Source organism: Oryzias melastigma, linkage group LG16, assembly GCF_002922805.2.
Source record: "Oryzias melastigma strain HK-1 linkage group LG16, ASM292280v2, whole genome shotgun sequence".
NCBI classification, from domain to species: domain Eukaryota; kingdom Metazoa; phylum Chordata; class Actinopteri; order Beloniformes; family Adrianichthyidae; genus Oryzias; species Oryzias melastigma.
In genome coordinates, this window is record NC_050527.1 from 23,122,263 (window position 1) to 23,142,105 (window position 19,843).

The following is a 19,843-nucleotide window of genomic DNA, read 5'->3' on the forward strand; positions in this document are numbered from 1 at the left end:
CTGGATGGATGCAAACTGCATTTCGTTGCTGTGTACCTGTGACATGTGCAATGACAATAAAGTTGAATTCTATTCTATTCTATTCTACCATGTCTCCAAGAAAAGATGGATCAAAGATAAAGAAGAAAGAATATTTTGCCATCTAGAATTATGCTGGCTTTAAAAATATTAAAGAAGCATTAATAAAATGATATTAATATTATTTTGTAATTATTATTGGATTATCAGGAACCACTTTGTTGGTTTTTGTGTAGCTGGTTGTGATTACCTCTCCACAGAGATGTGCAGCAACAGTTCCCACTATTCTTAGCGTGTTTCCTCATTTGGGCTGCGTTAACAATCACCAAACTGTTCATCACTATGCAGCACAACGGTTAAATTTCTGCTTTTATAGAGGTGGCTACACTGCTGTTCAAGCACACGGGGCAGCACTTGTTGCTGTGATTGTAGTGAAAGTGCCACACATGTTTACTATTCATTATTCAGATGTTTAGTTCCTCTTTAACCAAGTCGTGTGAGAGGAGAAAAGAGGCAAACACGAGCTCCTCAGTGAACTCTGCTGAATGTTTCAGACATGGAGATCTGCCAGCATAGATGAGGGTTAAAAAGTGAATGGTTGTAATAAAGTAGGGGCTGTTGCACTCTGACTTTGTTTTGCTGAGCAATCCTGGCTTGAGCCACACCCACCTTCTTTATGTTGATTTACTTTCACAGTAACTTAGATGGAGCAACTTTAAAAAATAGCTTGAATCTTGCTTTTCTAAAACCCTTCTGAACTATTTTTTTCACAGATGATTAGAAAAAAAGGATTTGATTGCTTTTCAGTCTTGAAACAATAAAACTCTGAGAAAAACGACTCACCTCAGACGAGCATCCAGACCTGTGTTTGTCAGCTGTTCACAACTGAGCTCTAAAAACGACCTGTGCCGCCGTCTTCTGCTGTGAGTAGGAAATGAGTCAATGCTGGATGGGGCAGCCTGTGGCCGGTATTTCACTTTGCCCCCCCTCCTCCTCCTTGTCCCTCCTCCGCCAGTGTGGGTGTTTCTGAGAGTGCTTCGAAGCAGTTTTGTTTTTTTACTTTCCTAAAGGAAAAAAATATAATTATAAAACAATCTTCCGCTGCTTTAGTGAGTAACACTTCCGTTGACACTTGTTTTGAAGTAATAATTAACCCAGAGAGCAATACAAATTCCTGTGAAGAAGTCAGATTGCAAGCAAGCGTGAAGTCATACGAGGAATGTTGGTCAGGATACAGGAGAAAAAAAAGGCATGCATGCAGAATTGGCTCTGCTTACGGGAACTGTTGCAAGGTTAAGCAACAGGTAGATAAAGAAAACGTGAGTGAGTTTTTCGGGGAAAAATCTGAACTGACAAAAGCTTCATTGTTTTCTCAGGAATTCAAACGGGGAACTTAATTATTTGTCAACAGAAGTTTGGAAATGACAAAAATATTCTTTATTTCAGATGCTGAGATCATTTAAACTGGAAAAATATATTTAGGACTAAAAAAATAGTTTAAAAATCTAATTGACAGGATAAGTTTGTAGTTTCCTCTTTTTTTTTTAAGATCCACTCCAATAAAAATCAAGTTTTTCTGATGATGGTGGACTTATATAAACATTAAAATTGCATTTCTGACTATTTCTTTGTTCATATCACTGTGAATCTAAAAACAAGAGGAAGAGGTTTTTTTTCTCTCTAGAAGTCTATGGGATTTTGACTTCTTGGAGCCAGCAGGTACTTCCTGTTTGGAACGTAAGGAGGGAGAGATCCCTCAGTCCAATTCTCATATACAGTCAATGGCTTGCCGTAGTAGCTTTTATGTCACAGCTACAAGCTTTTTCCTGATTCACAATGATTTGAATAGAGATTAAATTTGAATAAAGCTTCATTTTCTTTTTATATGTCCTCCATCATCAGTAATATGCCTCAAAAACATGTTAAAAACACTAAAAGCCCAAATTTCATTAAAGCGGTTCTTAAAAATTCCACAGTTTGGTAAGACATTCAAGGGTTAATATTTACACAAATTAGTTAGCGTTTTATTGTGGTTTGTGATGCACAAATAAAAGTTATTCAAGTCAAAATTCCCATTTTTCATCTAGCTTGAAAGTGGAAATGTGCTGCTCAACCGAAGCTTTTAAATACTTCATTATTTTTAAAAAGATGCTTTAAAATCTTGTTGTTGAATATTTAGTAAGTTGAAACTTCTTTTCCCCGACAGACTAAATCAGCATGCATCTATTCATCTCCTTTTACCTCACAGAACAGCTGTTCACCACAATAAGATGGATTACAGCTCATTCCTTGAGAGCAGCGATGACATTTCCAGGCCTCGAGGGGCCGTTGTGTCCGCATGATTCCAGATATCTTTGTCCCACTCATGGTTGATCTCCTGCTTCAGGTGTATCCAGCAAGTTAGAACATGTCTAAGCAAGATATGATGGAAAAGATCCAAGAATCCGGTCCTCACTGCTCCTCTGCTTCAGGGGAATTAAATGTTTCAATAAAATCACTGACATTTATTTATTTAATTGTTTTGTTTAAGTCAAACATCTTACTGATAAAGTAAAATCCTCTTTGCTAATCCATTTTGGGATCATTCTTGATGACTGACGAACAAGGAAGTTAAAAAAAAACATTTTTTAACCTTTTTGGTAAATTTGACTTTCAGAAGAGGCTGCAAAAGCTTTGCTTTAGAGAACTTAGTGTTGTCCAGCAGATGGCGCTACAACCTATTTATTATAGGAGTCAAGAAACGAAGCAAATTCTATCTCAATAAAACATTGTGCAGGTCAGATTTATCAAAAATAAAGTGAAAACGACCTTTTTCATCAAAAATAAATTAATTTTTTGACCAAAGTTTTAACAAAAATACAAGTAAAGATGCGTCACATTCAAATGATTTATGTTCATCCAAAAGAGACTTTTGCTAGGAAAGACAAAGCAAACATTTCTTAATACTCATATTTTATTAATTTTCACTGTCACATGTCAGGGAAACACATGTCGTATGAATTTGTTACATGAATATCTAATGCACTCTAGATATCTGTTATTTAAAAATACATGTCATGAGTTGGTATTAGAGTGATATGGCAACAATACAGTATAAATATCTTTTTTTCTTTTCTCATAGATTAGAGTTTGGCATGTTACTAATAAAAGTAAATATATATCAAGACAGAATCGTGGGCACACACCATGTACAGACACTCAAAACCCAACAACAAAACAACACAGCAACCCGCCTCACAACTGTGACTCGAACAGCAGATAGCGTCTTCCAAAAGGGAAACATTTGAAGGAGATTAGTCTTTACTGGACGGGGTGACCATGGCAGATGTGTGAGTGTGATAAGTACATTTGGACTTAGATGCTATGGGAATATTCAGATCAAATCAAGGACTTGGACAGAGAGGCGTTTTTTTTTTCTTCGACGGCAGGCAGAGATCAGTTCATTCTAATCTGAACTTCCATGTGTTTGTGTTAGAAGTGCTGCAGGGGAGAACGTGAACAAATAGAAGGACACCTGGTTTTCTCTGGTTTTCACCCTAAAGCTTGTAGTCATGTTTATCCTTATTGCTCAACTGCATCATTATGTTGGGATTTTGAATTAAAATAAAAGCAATAACATTTTTGTATTGTGATTGTAAGTTAGTAAATTGGTAATTTCCTCCTGTGTGGCTCAGATATAGCAGTTCTGATGAAAACTTAATTTACTGAGTCAAAATGATGTATTTTTTATGATGGAGCCAACACATCACCTGCTACGATACCATGGATTATACAGTCTTTTGATCATTTATAAATCAGAATTTGTACTTATATATTACATATATAGAATTTTTTTTTCATTAAATGTGACACCTTAATCTAAAATAACAATTAGTTTCTTTACAGAGATCCTTTGTGGAAAAGTTGGGATTTATAGTTCAGACAAACTGACTTGTGCATGTTTGCAGCACAACCTTAAGCCCTTCTAGAATATTCTGAACACAACAAACTTGATACATTTGGAGTTTCCTCCAGCTAAGGTTTGACGTCCACACATTATAGTTTTTTTTTTTCGTTTAGTTAATGGAAACAACACCTCCTATATATTGAAAAGCTTCTTTTTCTGCATTAACCTTTCTATGCAAATGAATAACATTGATAAAACTGTTTTTTTACTATCTTTAGAGCAGCACCTCATGTCTGGGGTTCCCAACACGTACTACCTAAAATAAGTCACCTCCACTGCTTTTACACTAAGTGTCTGGTTCATTGTGTCCAGACTTCTGCAGAAAAAAGTTACAAAAATTGTGTGTTTGTGTCCCGAAAATACATCTACTGAAGCGATGCAGTTAGGAGTTATTACATAGCTATAGTAGATAACTTTACAAAATAAACATTTAAAAAATGTGACTGGATAGAAACAAAGTTTTGCAACATTGCTTTAAGGCTGCTTCACAGGATAATCAAGCCAATTAAAATCCGATTTCTGCCATTTTTACATTTTTTTTTTAAATCACTTTTGTGTGACTGTCAATGTGAGATTTTTTAAGAAAAAAAAGCTCAAAGGAAGATTTAAATCCCTTGAATATTTAATCTTAATGCTCAATATTTCTGTTCTGAACTTCTATATCTGTTTTTTGTTAAGCGAATTTGCATCACTTTACATTTCAATCTTCATTAGTCACATGAAACGTAATTAAACTGAGCTGGAAAACAGTTTTATAGACCGGATTAAGACAAAAATGACCTAAAGAAAAAACAAAATTAGTTTTTTAATGATCAAAAAATAAATAAAAATGATCTTTGTTTATTTTTATTTGAGCTAAAAAGTTGCATCGTATTTTGTTATACTGAAGTACTCCCCACAATGCAAGACCAAAGACTAATATTTCTGTTTTTTCATGTCATAAAGGCTTGCGAGAATCTGCAATAATCTTGAAAATCATAATGTAGCAACAAATCAACTCACAAATTTGAGGTCTGATGAAATCAAAATAGCTATAAAGCAAACAAAAACTCAATTCTTGCTTTTGTTTTTAACCCTTTAACATTGGAACTAAAGTGTTTTTTTTTCTTGGATTTACTGTAATTTCTTAAATGTTAGCACGATCAAAATCTGCTGGAATTACGTTGATCGTGTTAACAGTTGAACCGTTACAGTGTGTTGAAGATTTTGTGTTTAAGCGTCACCGGCGACGCCTCAGATGTTAAAGGGTTAATAAAATCATAAATCTAAAACATTATTGATACCAGATGGTAAATAATAATAATTTAAATTAACTCTAACTTCTTAACAAAACAAAGGAAAGTAGATCCCCTTTGAAACCACCCTCTAGTGGTCTTTTGAGGAACTACAATATTAGGAACGTCCTGTCTGGGAACAAGATATTTTTGAGTGAAGATCTGTCATTTTTAAAGTAGTTTTAACACATTAAAATAATACTTTTCGCAAATGACATTATATATTTTCCTTCCAAAGTAAATTCTTTGGTAGAAATCAATAATTATAAATGAAAAACAACAACATTCAGACAATTTAAAGTAACAATGTCTGGTAAGTATGTCTGCAAGGATATTCTTCATAAAAGCAGTTTTTTTACACACCAACATCCTACACTAATAGAAACGGTTATCTGCACTAAGACTGTTAAGCAACAAAGTCAACACAGATGTTCATTTTTATTCTAGTTTTGTGTGAATTTGTTAAAGGAGCAAAACCCAAGAGGTTCAGCTAAATACCAAAGATCTCCGCGTTCACTATTCCCTGTAATCACAGAATTTGAATGGAGAAAGAGTAACGGATCTCCTGTAAATCTGCTGAAACGGCATGTTCGTATAACATAAGATGCATTCAGCACAAAATATGTGATGGAGACTGGGACATCTTAACGAGATAAAGAGTATTGGAGAGTTAAAGCTCCAAAAAAAGCTGTTTCTGTGGTGCAGCAAATAGCCCAGAAAACAAGAAAATGAACCAAGCGGTTAGATAAAAAGGCAAAGTGTCGATGTCTCCTGCGGGAGCTCGCACCCGTATTCCTCACCGTGTGAATGAAATTCTTAAATACAATACAACGCAAACCAGTCCCGTCATCTAATTAGCCATTAATGACGAGTCTGCCACTGTGGAAAGCTCATCTCAGACAGATTTATGTACCATTAGGACATGATAATTCTCAAAGCTCTAGAGAAAAACGCTAATCCATCGTCTAATTCATCCTTACAGTTCTGCTTTGTTTGCTGCTCTGCATTCTTGATTCTCCCTTCACTTAAAATCCCTTCCTTCTGTCGTCCTTATAGTCTCACTTTTTATTTTTATTTTTTCTCCAGGTGTATCACATCTCTGATCAAATTAAAGGATTATGCTAATGGTATGTTAGTTGCGTGACATTCAGTTTCAAATCAAGCGATCCCAGCGCTGCATGTGGACGCAGCTGGGTACCAGGCATCAACGTGAGACCTTTCCTCTCTGTTTCAAGCCCTCTAAATGGATAAATTCAAATATGATGAAGCTTCCCGTTTGAATTTATCAAGCGTTTTCTCTCTTTGTTTTTTTTTTTTTTGCATTATAGAACAAATAAAGGAGTAGAAAAATGCAGCAGCTGTCTGTTCATGCTGATGTAGCCCAGGGAAGTCAAAACAGGCAACAATACACAATACATTCAAACTATGGCAAATCAATGTTAAAACCCATCAAGACAAATGATCACAAATGCAGACGCGGCGACAGAAGTCCGCACCTGCAGAGCAACGACATCCACGACATACTCCAGCTATCTAATTATACATTTCTTCGCCAGGAAAACTACAAAATGCGACTCTGCTATGTGGTTCTGTTTAGCCTGATGGTACTGTGATTATTCTTTCATCAAAACTGCAAGAGCACAGCACCTCGTTTGGAACTTCTGGCTCAAAGATTAGTTTCCCTCGTAGCATGCCACCTCACAAAAAAGAGATTCTGGACTCCCCGTAAGATTCTCAGAGGGTCTCACACATGCTTTGCATGGCATGTCAAGAGAGGAACTGAAAACAAAGTGCAGCAGCACATATCCTCAATGCCATCTGCTAAAAAAAAAAATTAAATAAAAATGCTTATTCTTGAAGAAGAGGTGATGGGACACAGTGATGTTCAAGAATGCGCTCTTTTTCATCAGCCGACTTCCTGTCAATTAGCTGACACTTCCTCCCAGCCATGGTGCTGGACTCAGCTGCATTCATCACAGCTCCAAGTCCAGCCGAGTCAGCAGTAATCTGCTTCAACTGCAAAATTGTGCTTAGGAGTTTATGTTCCAGGAGTGTTAAGGCTTTGTAAATCTCAATACCAGACATTTTCTCTAAGTTACTGAGCTATAACAATGAGATGTTACGGATAAATGAAGCGCATTACCAAGGATATACGTATTCACAAAGAAGCACAATTTAGAAAGAAGTAGTATTAAAAAGAATTGGCCTGGTATTGTTTTGTAGCCCAAGGTATCAGATATGTTTTTTTTAATTTTTTTTTTTTTGAGAGGAAGGGTTCGCAAAGCACCTAATTATGGTTGAATCTAGTCAGAACTTAAAGACGACAATTCACAAACAATACCTCCAAGTTATGTTTTAAATGTAAATGGATTATTACAGTTTAGATCTAATTAAGACAGCTGTGGCTGCAGCTAAAAATATAGATTTTTTTTTACTCCGTCGATCGGATGACTTTTTCTAAAAACCCAAATAGAAAAGGTGAAATGTCCCTGTAAAACCCAACCATGTACGTCAATGCTATGCGAACCTGACCTCCACACGGTGGCTCCAGTCAGAAGGAGCCGTCAATGAATGAGGAGTTAGCTTAAGTGTTAGCTGTTGGTTAATGGAGCCATAAGGTAGCTACGGCGAGCAGCAGAGAAAGCCCGAGGGTGGAGGCAAGGGAGGCCGACAGAAGTCTGCCGTCGTTCACCAGTCGAAAGGAGATGACCTCCACCTTGAAGCCATCTTCTGTGGCCATGCAGCGGAAGACACCTTCCTTCAGGGGGGTGTCCACCAGCGGGCCCAGGACGCAGAAGTCTCCTGAGAAAAGGCAAGGGTAGTTCTTGATGCAGTTGTCTTTCTCCCACCGATAGAAGGCATGGAAGGAGCGCACGGGGCAGGGGAGGAACACGGAGGTGTTGGACTGGATCACCACCTCCTTGGGTGAAGTTCGGCGCTGCTTCAGGGCTGCACACGGGGCAAAAGAAAGTTGTGTGTTAGTGATATGAGGTAGAATTCACATCAAAAACTGTTTTGGAAAATGCCATTTGTCCATTGAACAGTTTTGTTGTGCATGCTCTGAGACACCATGACCCCCTATATTTCAGCTTAACTGGACAGAATCCCCCCGCCACATTCCAAATACGAAGTACCCATGGTGCCAGAAGGCCAAAATCTATTAGACTTCTGCTGAAAAAACTCTATCATTCCGTTTGTCAGAGTAACCATTCTTGCTCTGGTGTTTCTTTTCTTGCTAAACCATTTTTTTTTCATTATATTTTCTTTAAAACAAGTTATTCAAGTTCTAAACTGGCCAATCAGATGCCTCAATAAGACTACGTGGTGCCTGCTGGCCCCCAACTAGATTCTCCCTGAGCGTCTTTTCAATGGAAGGGGTGTGGCTTCCCAACAAACTCACTCCTGATTAGTGAGAGTGGTTGCCGTAGAGATGATGACTCAGACCGACTCGGACCAATCACTGCTGACTAAAGTTGTCTGGTCCCAATATGACAAAGTCCATACGGTGGAAAAATGGCGACTGAACTGACTGAGGTAAAGCATTTTCCATTGGTGAAGTCACAGCCTTGTCCATCTCTGTATATATATATATGTCAATGGTTTAACCCTTTAACAGTGGAGGTATCGCAGACGACACCTAGATAACACATGAGCTTTGACATACTGGAACTCTTCGAACATGTTGCTTTTCTTATTTTCTTTCTCCTAATATCCAATACATTATTAACGCAAAGTGTCGATTCTTCCATTTACGTCGATTGTGTAGGCACTTCACTGCTGTAAAGTGTTGCATATTAGTTCAAGGAGTTACGGTAGTCGAACGAATGGCTCAAACTCCGGTGTAAAAGGGTTAATATCCTAGTCTCAAAACTCTGCAGATACTTTCCTGACTGTGAAATCTCCATTTTGTTTTTCAATGAGCTTCATCTCAACAATGGAGACAATGAGACGACTGTTTTATTCAGGTTTCAGTAAAGTCAAACTGATAAAATGTGCACAGGACCTGCTGCCTGTGTCTGTATTTATTTTGAAGCCACTGAGGACAAAGAACAGAAGAAGCCTGCAGGCAGCTCAAGTCTCTTTCTGTTTAGAAGAAAAAAAAATAATTCACAGTTGCTTTTCTTCAGACTAAACAACAGACGTCTCAGTGGAGTTATTCTCCGGTCAATCAGAGATTTGAGGAGTCTGGACACATTTCAGTCTCGCCCAAGTCGGAATGGTAGGAAAGACTGTCAGCTTTGAGGTTTTTAAAACTAAAACAATGCAGCGCTGATGAAATGTATATACCATACACCAGGCGGATAGGACAGAGTGGGTCTCATGGGTAATCAGTAAAAAAATCTAATTGGCTGCACCACAATTTGTAGGAACTGAGTAGAGGGGCAGTAACATACTTTTACCGCATCAGTCCTGCACCACAACAAATTGGGAAAAGGACGCATTCTGATGTATCTATAGTAAACAAATAGAATCTATTCAGGGTGGGCAAACTACGGTCTGGGGGCCATATGCAGAAAAGGGATTTTGCATTCATGTTGTGTTGGAAGATTTGTCGTATTTCTTACAATCATGTGTGTTTTTTGAGTCAGACATTTTTTCAATCATTCCATTCTAAGTTTGTGTTTTACCAATTGGTGCAAGTGGCACTAAAATGGGAACAAAAACCACAGTTTTTAAATAAAAAAGTGTGTTTTTGTCCATGTTGTTTCTTTCTTTTACCCTTTAAGCATCCGATCCAGCTCATCTGTCAAGTTTAAACACCCTTGTGAGGTGAAAATGTTTGAATGTCATAATCTTAATTAAAAGACACACTCAACATATGATCAGAGTGAGACTTTAAGGTTTGTCAAGTCTCATGTCTTTGGAGGTCATGTCTCTTGTCCATAGAGGGTCCATAGTTGCCCAAGTCTTGAGAGTTAACATGTCTAAATTTTGAATAATGTACAAACTCTACTTTATTTATTCTATAAATAAATATTTCCCTTTAGATTTATGAGCTTGGCTCAATTATATGATAGCCATCTTTTTAATGCAGCTGTACAGAAATATTCCCCTTTTGGTCATTTTAATTAAGATATGTAGTGTGGGAGGGGGAAGATAAAGGCTTACCCGCAGCTTCCCCACAAACGGAGGAGTTTGATTGGTCCAGATTCTGTAGGAGTGTTCTGCAGAGAATAGGAGAGGCACAATGAGCAGAGGGAAATCATTTTAGAACTGGAAAGTGAGCTGCTGGATCTGAGACGAATTTCCCTGAGGACCTCCAAAGGGATTAATAAAGTATTTTCTATTCTATTCTATTCTATTCTATTCTATTCTATTCTACGAGGCGTTCTGTTAGTTTAGTTCAAAAAGGAAATAAGATTTTGTGTTGTTCTCATAGAAGTGAGACATGAAACTAGAAAAATATAAACATCTGTGTTAATAATTTTTATTTAATACATTAATTGTTCATTCAAAAATTAAAGTTGCATATCAATGCAGTATTTTGTGTGGTTTCAGCCCCGCCTCTCCCCTTCTTTGTTCATGTGAGAGCAGCCATTAGCTGTGCAGAGGTGACGTCATTTCTAGGCTTACCCATACGTCATGTTGTATCCGGGCGGAACGGTGACACACTTTCTCCTGGCTTTGTCCCAGCCACAGTACGGATCCCGGGAAAGGATGCAATCCCTGCATGTGTCACCATAGCGACCGCAGTCAGCCAGTGGCAACCGCTGAATCTCCATGGCTGTGCCAACATACAAGTGTCCCTGAAGAAGCAAATGATGCATTCATGATAAAAAATAGATTTCAACAGCTTACATTTTTTTATGCAAAAATCTTTTTAGTATTCTTTATTTCTTTTGCTTTAATGCACATTTCTAGGTAAGTTTTTTAAGTGTTTTTTTTTCTTGTCATTACTTTTTTAACTGTTATTTTTTAAAACATTTATTATTCACTACTTTTCAGCAGTTTCCCTTGGGTTGAGGATTGCATATTTGTTACACTGTCTGCTATGTGACATGAATATCAAACGTTTAATACTTAGATGAGTTTCTCTGAAAATGTTCAGTCATTTATAAATGAAGCTAAAGTTCTTATAGCTGTTCAAGACCAAGGATTACAGAGTTAATTACAATGTATTTTTTTATTAATAACTAAAGACTGTTTGGATACAATATTAATCCAATTTAGTCTGTTCATTCTAAGGACCATTTTTATCTTAAATTTAATTTATGACTTTTCATGAGGGTTTATATAAGTGACCATTTTGTCAAACATTTTTCTATGCAGCTCCTTATACTAAAGTAAGCACTTAAATGTGAAATAAATACATAAATAAATGAAGTCGCCCCGTTACTGCAGATTGCAGCAATGTTAGTCATACCTTTTGGGAGTCAATGGCCATGTTGAGAACAGGCCCCTTGTTGCGAAACAGCGAGTACTGAGAGATGATGAAAACCTCTTGGTTGGTGTGAATCGCTTTGAGAACGTTGCCCTGTTCTGTGATTAAAAAAAAAGAGAAAAGATCATATAAATGAGAGCCATAAGAGACAAGAACACATTTAGTGTGTGATTGTATGTGTGAATAAGTGAATGGGATCGCAACTGATTGATTTTAAGCATAAATTGTGGACAATTCAAGATAAAAAGACCAGATTTATCAAACTCATTACAGAAATATTAAATATACATTGACAAAAAAACAAAAAAACAGTTACTTTGTTTTATAGTTTTGCATTGTTTCCATAACTGCAAAGCACTTAATCAAGAAAGGGATGTACTATGTAAGTACACATGTGTACAAGTATATGACTGTTTACTTAGCAGTTGTATTGAAAAGATCTGATCACACAATAATATAATAAATATTGCTATTTTTCTTTTGGACAGCTTGTTTTCCCACCTTTAATGCAATCATTAATTTTACTATCATTTTTTCTTTGCTCTGATGCATGGATTTAAAAATAAGCAGGTTGTTTTAGTTATTTATTTTCACCAAAAATTAAAATCTGCAACCTTTAATGCTAAAAGAGCCATTTGGATCCATTTCTTACAGACCAAAACCCAACGAGAGTCCCAATTCATTGTTTAGAAAAATACTTTTTTTTTTTTGTGGCCATTATGCCTTTCATTTATATAATGTTAATTTTAAATATTTACAATATATGAGTTATAACAGTGTTATAGACACATTAGATTAAAGCAACAACAACAAAAAAGACATAAAAAGGACACTGGCTAAAATTTAAGGACAAGGTAAAGATGTACAAATGATGAACCATAAATTACCTAAAAGCCAATAAATAAGTTGATTAAACAAGTTATGTAAAAGCTTAATTAAAAAGATGTTTTTGATTTACATTTAAAAATCTCCACAGAAGTAGATAACTAAAATCATCAAGTCAATTATTCCATAAAAAATAAAACAAAATACTGGAAGGAGGCCTCGCCGTGATTCCTGGTTGTCAGTGTGGAAAGAGATAAAAATCACATGAATTTTTGTTTTATGTAACTAACAAAAAACTAAAGAAACAAAAACGTGGTGACATGTTTGAATATTTTAGACCCAGCCTGGAATTCTCTTTAAAATGTCAATTAAGTTTACAACCTTTTTGTCCCTTTTTCCTCTCTGATTTTTAGGATCTGCATCGTATTGAAGTAATGTTGGGCTTAACCCAGTCTATACGAACAGATTTAATATCATTTTTTTTAATGATAAACAATTAGAACTGTAAGTTCTCACATAAACTAAGATTTTGTTTTAATGGTTGAGTCTAAAAACTGACTTTGCAACAATAACAGCATGACAAGAAGAGGTTTTGTCTGCTGTTTAGTTTCCTGCTGCCTCTTTGATAAATAGCCTGTGAGAAAAAAAAAAGCACAGCGGTTTTAATTAGATACATTCCTGAGTGTCTTTCAACCTTAAAATAACAATTCTCTCTATTTTGAGCTTGTTTTCCGCTTAAATATTCATTTTCATTTCTGCCCACCAGAGGATGGAACAGCAGGCTGCCTCCATCTGTTAATTACATCCAAAACAAATGAGGTTTTATTTTTTTTTTTCTAAGAAATGAAGGTGAACTAGCAGATACACCACCCCACAAAAACCTGCTGGATTTGTGAGCGTGATTCAGCTGAACCCAGTGAGTCAGGAGTGCATGCAACCTCTGTTTGAAAGCTGATGAGTCATTATTCTGGCTCCGAGTCATCGCTTTGTTTCTCTCAACGCTGCCAGACAGCCGAATGTAGTGTCACTCTCATTGACTGCCTGCCTGCAGTTTTCTGCTCTTCTCCACATTTTTCTGAGACGGTTTTTGGTGTCAAAGCTTAATATTTGTTCTCCCGAACAATGATGCTTTTGTTGGCTCCAAGCAACCACTCCTTCCTGTCCAAACAATAACTTATCACAATCCAAGCCCCCCCGCAGAAGACGTCCGAACATTCCTTGTGTTTTTACATCAAGCCTTTAAGTCTGTGAAAAAAGTGATTTGAGTGACAGTTTTAGATTTTTTATTCCTGCAGTTCACATTCATGAAAGACTTTTGTAGTTATAATTAGACACGCAGCTTCTTGCTGTCACTTTGTTCATCCTTAGATTGTTTCATATCTATCGGATGGTTCACACCGCACGCAGAAGCGCCGCAGAATGGAAGCTGCTTCCGTTTGGCGTCCTTGTTAACCTATGATGTGGTTCACACCAGACGCAAAGCGCAGCGGTGACAAACCGGAGGAGTCAGATCAATGTAGTGGGCTGACTACGGAACAGGGGAGGGTGGATGTCTAAAAACTAGATTAGAATTTCCGGAAACGATTCGATTTATTTCGTAAGAGGCTTGATCGATAACATTTTTACATTTTTTTTTTTTTATTCTTTTGATTTTTCAGTTTTAATTTAATTTTGAGTTTACACATTTAGACACATTTTTTTTAGAAATACATTATTAAACTGTGATTTAAGTATATTTATATTAATCGTATACAGTTCACATACTGTAAAATTTGTTAGTGAAATAATGAGATTGTTAATATCATACAGCCTTACATGGTTTCTAAAAAGAATGAATTCTAACCAAAATGTTCAGATCATTAACATTGTAAACATTGTTCTGCCTCTCCTGGAGGACGTTTCAGTTTGGCCACTAGGTGGTGATCACGCTATAGCGTTACACCTTTTATTTCCAGAAGAAGAAGACGGTATGATCAAAACTCAGTGTTTTAGATCACAAATGTTTACTTTAAAAAATATTTCCTTAAAAGAGAAAATTTATAAAGATGTTCATTTAGTCAGCAATGTATGTTTTGGTCGACCGAGTGTTAGCATTAGCTGTCCTATGGGAAATTCCATTAAACGTTAGCATCAAGCTAGCGAACTTTAGCTTTATGTGCTAAATCAATTAAAATTTTTATGAATCAATAATAGATCTGTGAAGCTTAAATCAATTAATCAATTTATTAACCAGCCCTACTTAAAAAAAGAGTGAATGAGAGAGAGGTATGGAGCAGCTCTAAATATCTGCAGCTGCTGTCGACCGTCACAAAAAAATAGGTGTCTAGTGTGAACTGGAGGTGAAGCGAATTCCGCTCGAATTTCTTCATGCGGTGTAAACCTGGCTTAAGGAAACATCCTTAATGATTTAATTTCTTGTCACTTGTTTATTCTGATGAAAATCGTGATTTTTGGGGTTATTAACGTGACATTTTTCTTATCATAGAGAACACAAATAAATAAAATTAAGCTTAAAATTGTGTTTCTGAGTATTCCTTTATTCAAATCATTGTTTATCAAGAGCAGAGGAAAAAATCCATTTGGAAAAAGCTTGCAGCTGTGATGTAGTCGGCAGCCCAGAATTTCTAATAAACTCCTGTTACTCTAAGGAATATGTCCTAGAAAATGACAAGTTTTTGGATTTTGGCTAAACATAGAATAATCATAATTTAAAAAAACACTGGAATGCTTTTAAAATAGATCAAAAGATGATCTTTAAATCCAATCTCAGGTTTTTTTTTGTTTCATCCCTACAGCACGTCAGCACAAAGGCAGCAGCTGAGGGGGAAAAGGTCACAGTGCTGCACTCGTCACATCTGCAGAGTAAACCTGCTTTTAGCTACATTTATGCAGGTGGGGAGCTCAGAGAACACATAAACACCTTTTTCTCTGCCTCTTTGCATGCAGCGGCGCTGTAAAAAGCTTTTATAGGAAACAGGGAAAAAAAATTCCACATGTTTTCAGCCACTTTCTCCATATTTTGCCAACAAGATCTACTTTACTTTTCTAAGTGACATTTCTCCCAGTCGGGCGCCACTTTTTCCCACCTCTGCAGCTGATTTGACGGACAAGAAAATCGGCTTAATTCAACGTCAGAACTCTCCTTGTTGGTGGTTTACCTCCATGACTGAATGCTCAAGACTACTTCATGGTTGTCTGTCTGGCGATGACTCACAGCTACTTCTCAAATGATGGACCAATTTCAGCTTAATTCTCCTTTGTTGCTTTTTTCCTAAGTGATTCCTCGGGGCTCTGATGCAACTAACTCTTTGAGCTTACTTTTTTTCCATAAAGGAGATTTTTCATCCTCTTTTATGCACGAATCCCTGACGGCCAGGCATCTTAGAAATGATAATAGACACCGGACATGTCCTTTTAGTGCCTCCTTACTACCCAAACCCGCACGTCTTAACCTTAGTTTGAGTCACGTTTGCATATAACTACAGATATTTCTTTGCAAAAGCGAATTTAATGAACATTGACTCTAAAACAACGAATTAAAGACACAGAATCACCTTCAAAACCAGCTAAAAAAGAATTGCTACAAAAATATATCAGTTAATATTGTTGCTAATCCCTTTTAATGCTCTTTGATTTACTGTAACTTTTCAACTGTTAACACGATCAATGTACTTCCAGTGGATTACATCGATCGTGTTAACGATTGAAGAGTTACAGTATGTTAAAGATTTTAAGTCACCGGTGACGCATCAGGTGTTAAAGGGTTAATTCCAAAATAAGACACATTTTCTTGTGTCTGTGATATTCTATAAGCAGAATGTTTTGATGCAAATATCAAGCATACCTGTACTATATTGTTGAAATGTAAATGTATACATTTTTTTTTCTTTTTAATGATATATATGTTGTATATTTTTTGCCTTTGTCAAAGAATGTGAGAAAATAAGTCTTCTTCTTTCTGTTCCTTTTCTTTTCCCATAAGAACTTGTGTACGATTTTTGTTGTTTTATGGAAAACTGAGAATTGAGGGGTGCTGGAAGGTTTTTTCTGTGCTGGTTTCAACACCCAAAGCCTATGCTACATTCAAATGAATCCCTCTTTTTGTCGCCCAAACCAGCCAACAAAGACTCATGGCTTTGATCTGATTTGGAGTTTAATGTCTGAGCTCGTTTCTCCAGCTAAATCGACCAGATCTGCTGTTTCAAAAAGATTAATACACAGCCAGGCATAAGGAGTAAAACGATCCTAATAAACACATGGGATCAGAAATACATGCAGCATTTTGCAAAAGTCTTAATGGAGTTTCATAGTTGTTTTTTTCTTTCATTTTTTTTTGCTAAATATTGGCAGTTTTTACTCTCCTCTGAAACATTTACATTCTTGTTTTGTAAAACCACAGTAGGTTCAGCTTGAACACGTCTGTTTTCATGCGGGAATCACCTGCAGGTCAGGGTGAAGAGGCTGAATACGAAACATAAGTGAGAGAAACACAAGCTGACAATAAAGGCTGGCTCTTTGGAAGTGACTCAGAATTTTGCACAGTTGGTTGTAAAATCACCGAACAGAACACATTTATGCTTCTGCAGAGCTCCTCCTGCTTTATGCTTATTGCACTTTGTTGCTTCTGTCTCTTTGTAATTAAACTGCCAAAATCTAGCAGGGAGTTTTGTGTGTGTAGGTGTGTGTTATTTTTGTCCAGCGCTGGAGCTAACAGTGACATGATTGTCTCTGCTCCTTCCTCCACTGCAGAAGAGGGAAGTAGAGGGTTTTTTCACAAAAGTGCATGTGTGCGCCTTAATAACCTGATGCTGGGTTTGATTTTTGAAATAATAGAGTAGAATTAGAAGCTAGAATCATGCAACATATTTATATAATAATGTATTTTTTTTAATGCAGCATTAATTAGATTGTCAGGTGTGTCTGTGGGGGACATGTTGGACCACAGTGGAGATTACAACACATAATCCATATAATGTAGCAGGTATGGTCTATATTTGAAGAAACAGAGATTTACAGTTCTTTACTGAATTAGAAGCTGCATTTATTATTGTTGTGTACCTGCTGGAAAGTCTGTTAGGGGTTTAAAGACCGACTTTCATCTTTCAGTGTTTGAATATAGACCTCATGTGTCAAAGTTAAGGCCCGGGGGCCGGATCCGGCCCTCCAGGTAATCCTATCGGGACATCCAGATCATTTTATTTGTACTTATTTTTTAACTTTCATATTTTTTTTACAAAATATGTTTTTATATGGAGTAAAATATTGAAAGTTATTTAAGGTTTAAGTTGATTTGTTCTGGAATAATATTCCTGCCTTTTTATTATTCATAATTATGCCTTCTGCTAGTTTTTTTGGCATTTACTAAGATTTTGTAGGAGTTTAGCTAATATTTCAGCTACATGCTAGCTGTTTTGGTCAACCTAAGGTTTTTGTTTTTGTTTTGTTCTTTAGGCTAATTTCAGCTAATATTTTAGCTTGCTTTCAGCTTCAGCATTTTTAGCTATCAATTCCAGCATCTTCAGCTATCAGCACTAGCATCTTCAGATTCAGCTTACAGCTTTCACCTTAGCATTATCGCAGGTAATGCTATATATCTAGTTCATAATTATGTTAAAAAGTTACAGTTTTAACATTTTAAAAATGTAGTTTTAGAGTGTTCAATAAATGTTAATCCTGTTCAGCCGGCGACCTCAGGTGGGTTTTGTATTTTGGCCCCTTGTGTGATTGAGTTTGACACCCCTGATATAGAACATGTTTTGATTAATGGTGGAGGACAAAATCAATTACAAGATGCATTGATTACGATCCATAAACGATTCTGAATCATTTTTAGGAATTCTGAATAATTGAAAAACATATGATTTAATGTAAAAGTAACAAGAAGAAATAATTGCGAGGCGTTTTTCTCTCTGGCATTTTTTGAAGAGCACGCAAACATGGCTGACCTTGCAGATCGCGTCATTCGACCACCATTTGGCTTTGGATAAAAGTCATGCGATATGTCGGACCAAAATTAAATATGTAGGGAACACGTCAAATTTTCAAAATCGCATGTTTTCCATCCGTTTGAGTGCTACTGGCATGAATTGGGTTTAACAAGCTGCGGTGAGCACTTCCAATGGTCATAAAAACATATTCGTTATCCTAAAAAAAACTTCCACCGTCATCGGAAAAGGCTAAGCGAAGCAAGAGCTTTATAGCGAGAGACTTTATCCTGTGATAGAGGATGAGGGCTTCCAAACGTTCCCGCCACTTCTTCACTGACGCAGTCAACCCATCACTGTATACTGAGACGAAAGCGGAAGTCACGGCAGCAGCTGGGAAAGCTGACAGGACAGTATCAACGTGTGACGGTTGGACTTCAATCAGAACCTCACAATGACTGCTCATTTAAAAAACAAAGACAAGCAGTTAAATTCTCATGTCCTCCAAACTTTTTATAATGACTAGAAGCTGCATTGATAATGGCTTCATAATCAAATCTTTGCCTCCTGAATCGTGAGGTACCTCCAGATTCCCCACCCCTAGTTTTAAGCTTCAATAAGAAAAAAACTAAATTCCCTGCATACTGGATCCTCTGGGGAGGAAAAAACAGCCATTAACTTCAAGTCTTGCACACATTTAATCTTCTTCCAGGCAAAGAAAAAAAAAATCAATTTCCCACAACAAAAACATTTGCTACAGTTTTTCAACTGCAAACCAGCATTTAGGTAGGAGCAACACAAAACTCTTTCTGTTTTTTGTTTTTCTCATGATGGAGGGCATACATAAAGAAAATTAGACTTAAAATTGCACTTCTGAGTATGTCTTTGTTCAAGTCATTAAGAATTAGGAGCAGATGAAAAAATGCTGTCAAAAAAAGCTTGTAGCAATGACAGATGTTATAATTGGCAGGCCACACCCTCTCTGCTCCACTCCATTCTAATGGGTTCACTTTCAGACATAAATCTGTGAACGAGGTTGTTTTCCTCCCCAGAGACGGCATCTGGTTCAAAACTGTGTGTCCATGGAGCTACAACGTTGCTTTGAGGGGCTGTAAGTTAGCAGGAGGGCTTGTAAACACAACACATTCTCAAGTCGTCACAAACTGAAGTTTGGTAAAAGACTTTTTTGGGTATCACCAACTCGTTATTTTTTGGTGTGCTGGTTGTTCCCATTAAATCAATGGTCCCCAACCCCCGGGCCGTGAACCGCAACCAGTCCATTACCAGGATGCAGAGCGCATCGGTACCCTAACCCGGCATTGTTCGGCGTGTCCGGGCACAGATTGCGTCTGGAATCGCATTCAGTATCGCATCCGGTACAGGTTAGGGTAGTAATACCAGGTTTGGGTATCGGTACTGGACACATGCTAAGGACCACTCTGTGTCCTTTAACATGTCCTGAGGGTTGCAGACC

At 36.9% G+C, this 19,843-nt stretch overlaps 2 protein-coding genes across 3 annotated transcripts in view; both read right to left on the minus strand.

Annotated features, from left to right (window-relative positions):
- tlr18 (toll-like receptor 18) overlaps positions 1 to 956 on the minus strand; it is a 22,077-nt gene extending 21,121 nt beyond the window's left edge. The window contains exon 1 of the mRNA XM_024258306.2: positions 862 to 956. The gene's annotated coding sequence lies outside the window, so the exon portion shown is untranslated. The remainder of the gene's footprint in view (positions 1 to 861) is intronic.
- Positions 957 to 2,953: 1,997 nt separating this feature from the next.
- The window catches only part of si:ch211-113g11.6 (uncharacterized protein LOC559008 homolog), a 52,953-nt gene continuing 36,063 nt past the window's right edge, over positions 2,954 to 19,843 (minus strand). For both annotated transcript variants that reach the window (XM_024258308.2, XM_024258307.2), the window contains exons 11-14: positions 11,603 to 11,718; positions 10,813 to 10,985; positions 10,348 to 10,403; positions 2,954 to 8,187 (exon numbers count right to left, since the gene is read on the minus strand). In XM_024258308.2, the coding sequence (XP_024114076.1) occupies positions 7,841 to 8,187; positions 10,348 to 10,403; positions 10,813 to 10,985; positions 11,603 to 11,718 (692 nt within the window). In that variant the 3' untranslated portion in view covers positions 2,954 to 7,840. The remainder of the gene's footprint in view (positions 8,188 to 10,347; positions 10,404 to 10,812; positions 10,986 to 11,602; positions 11,719 to 19,843) is intronic.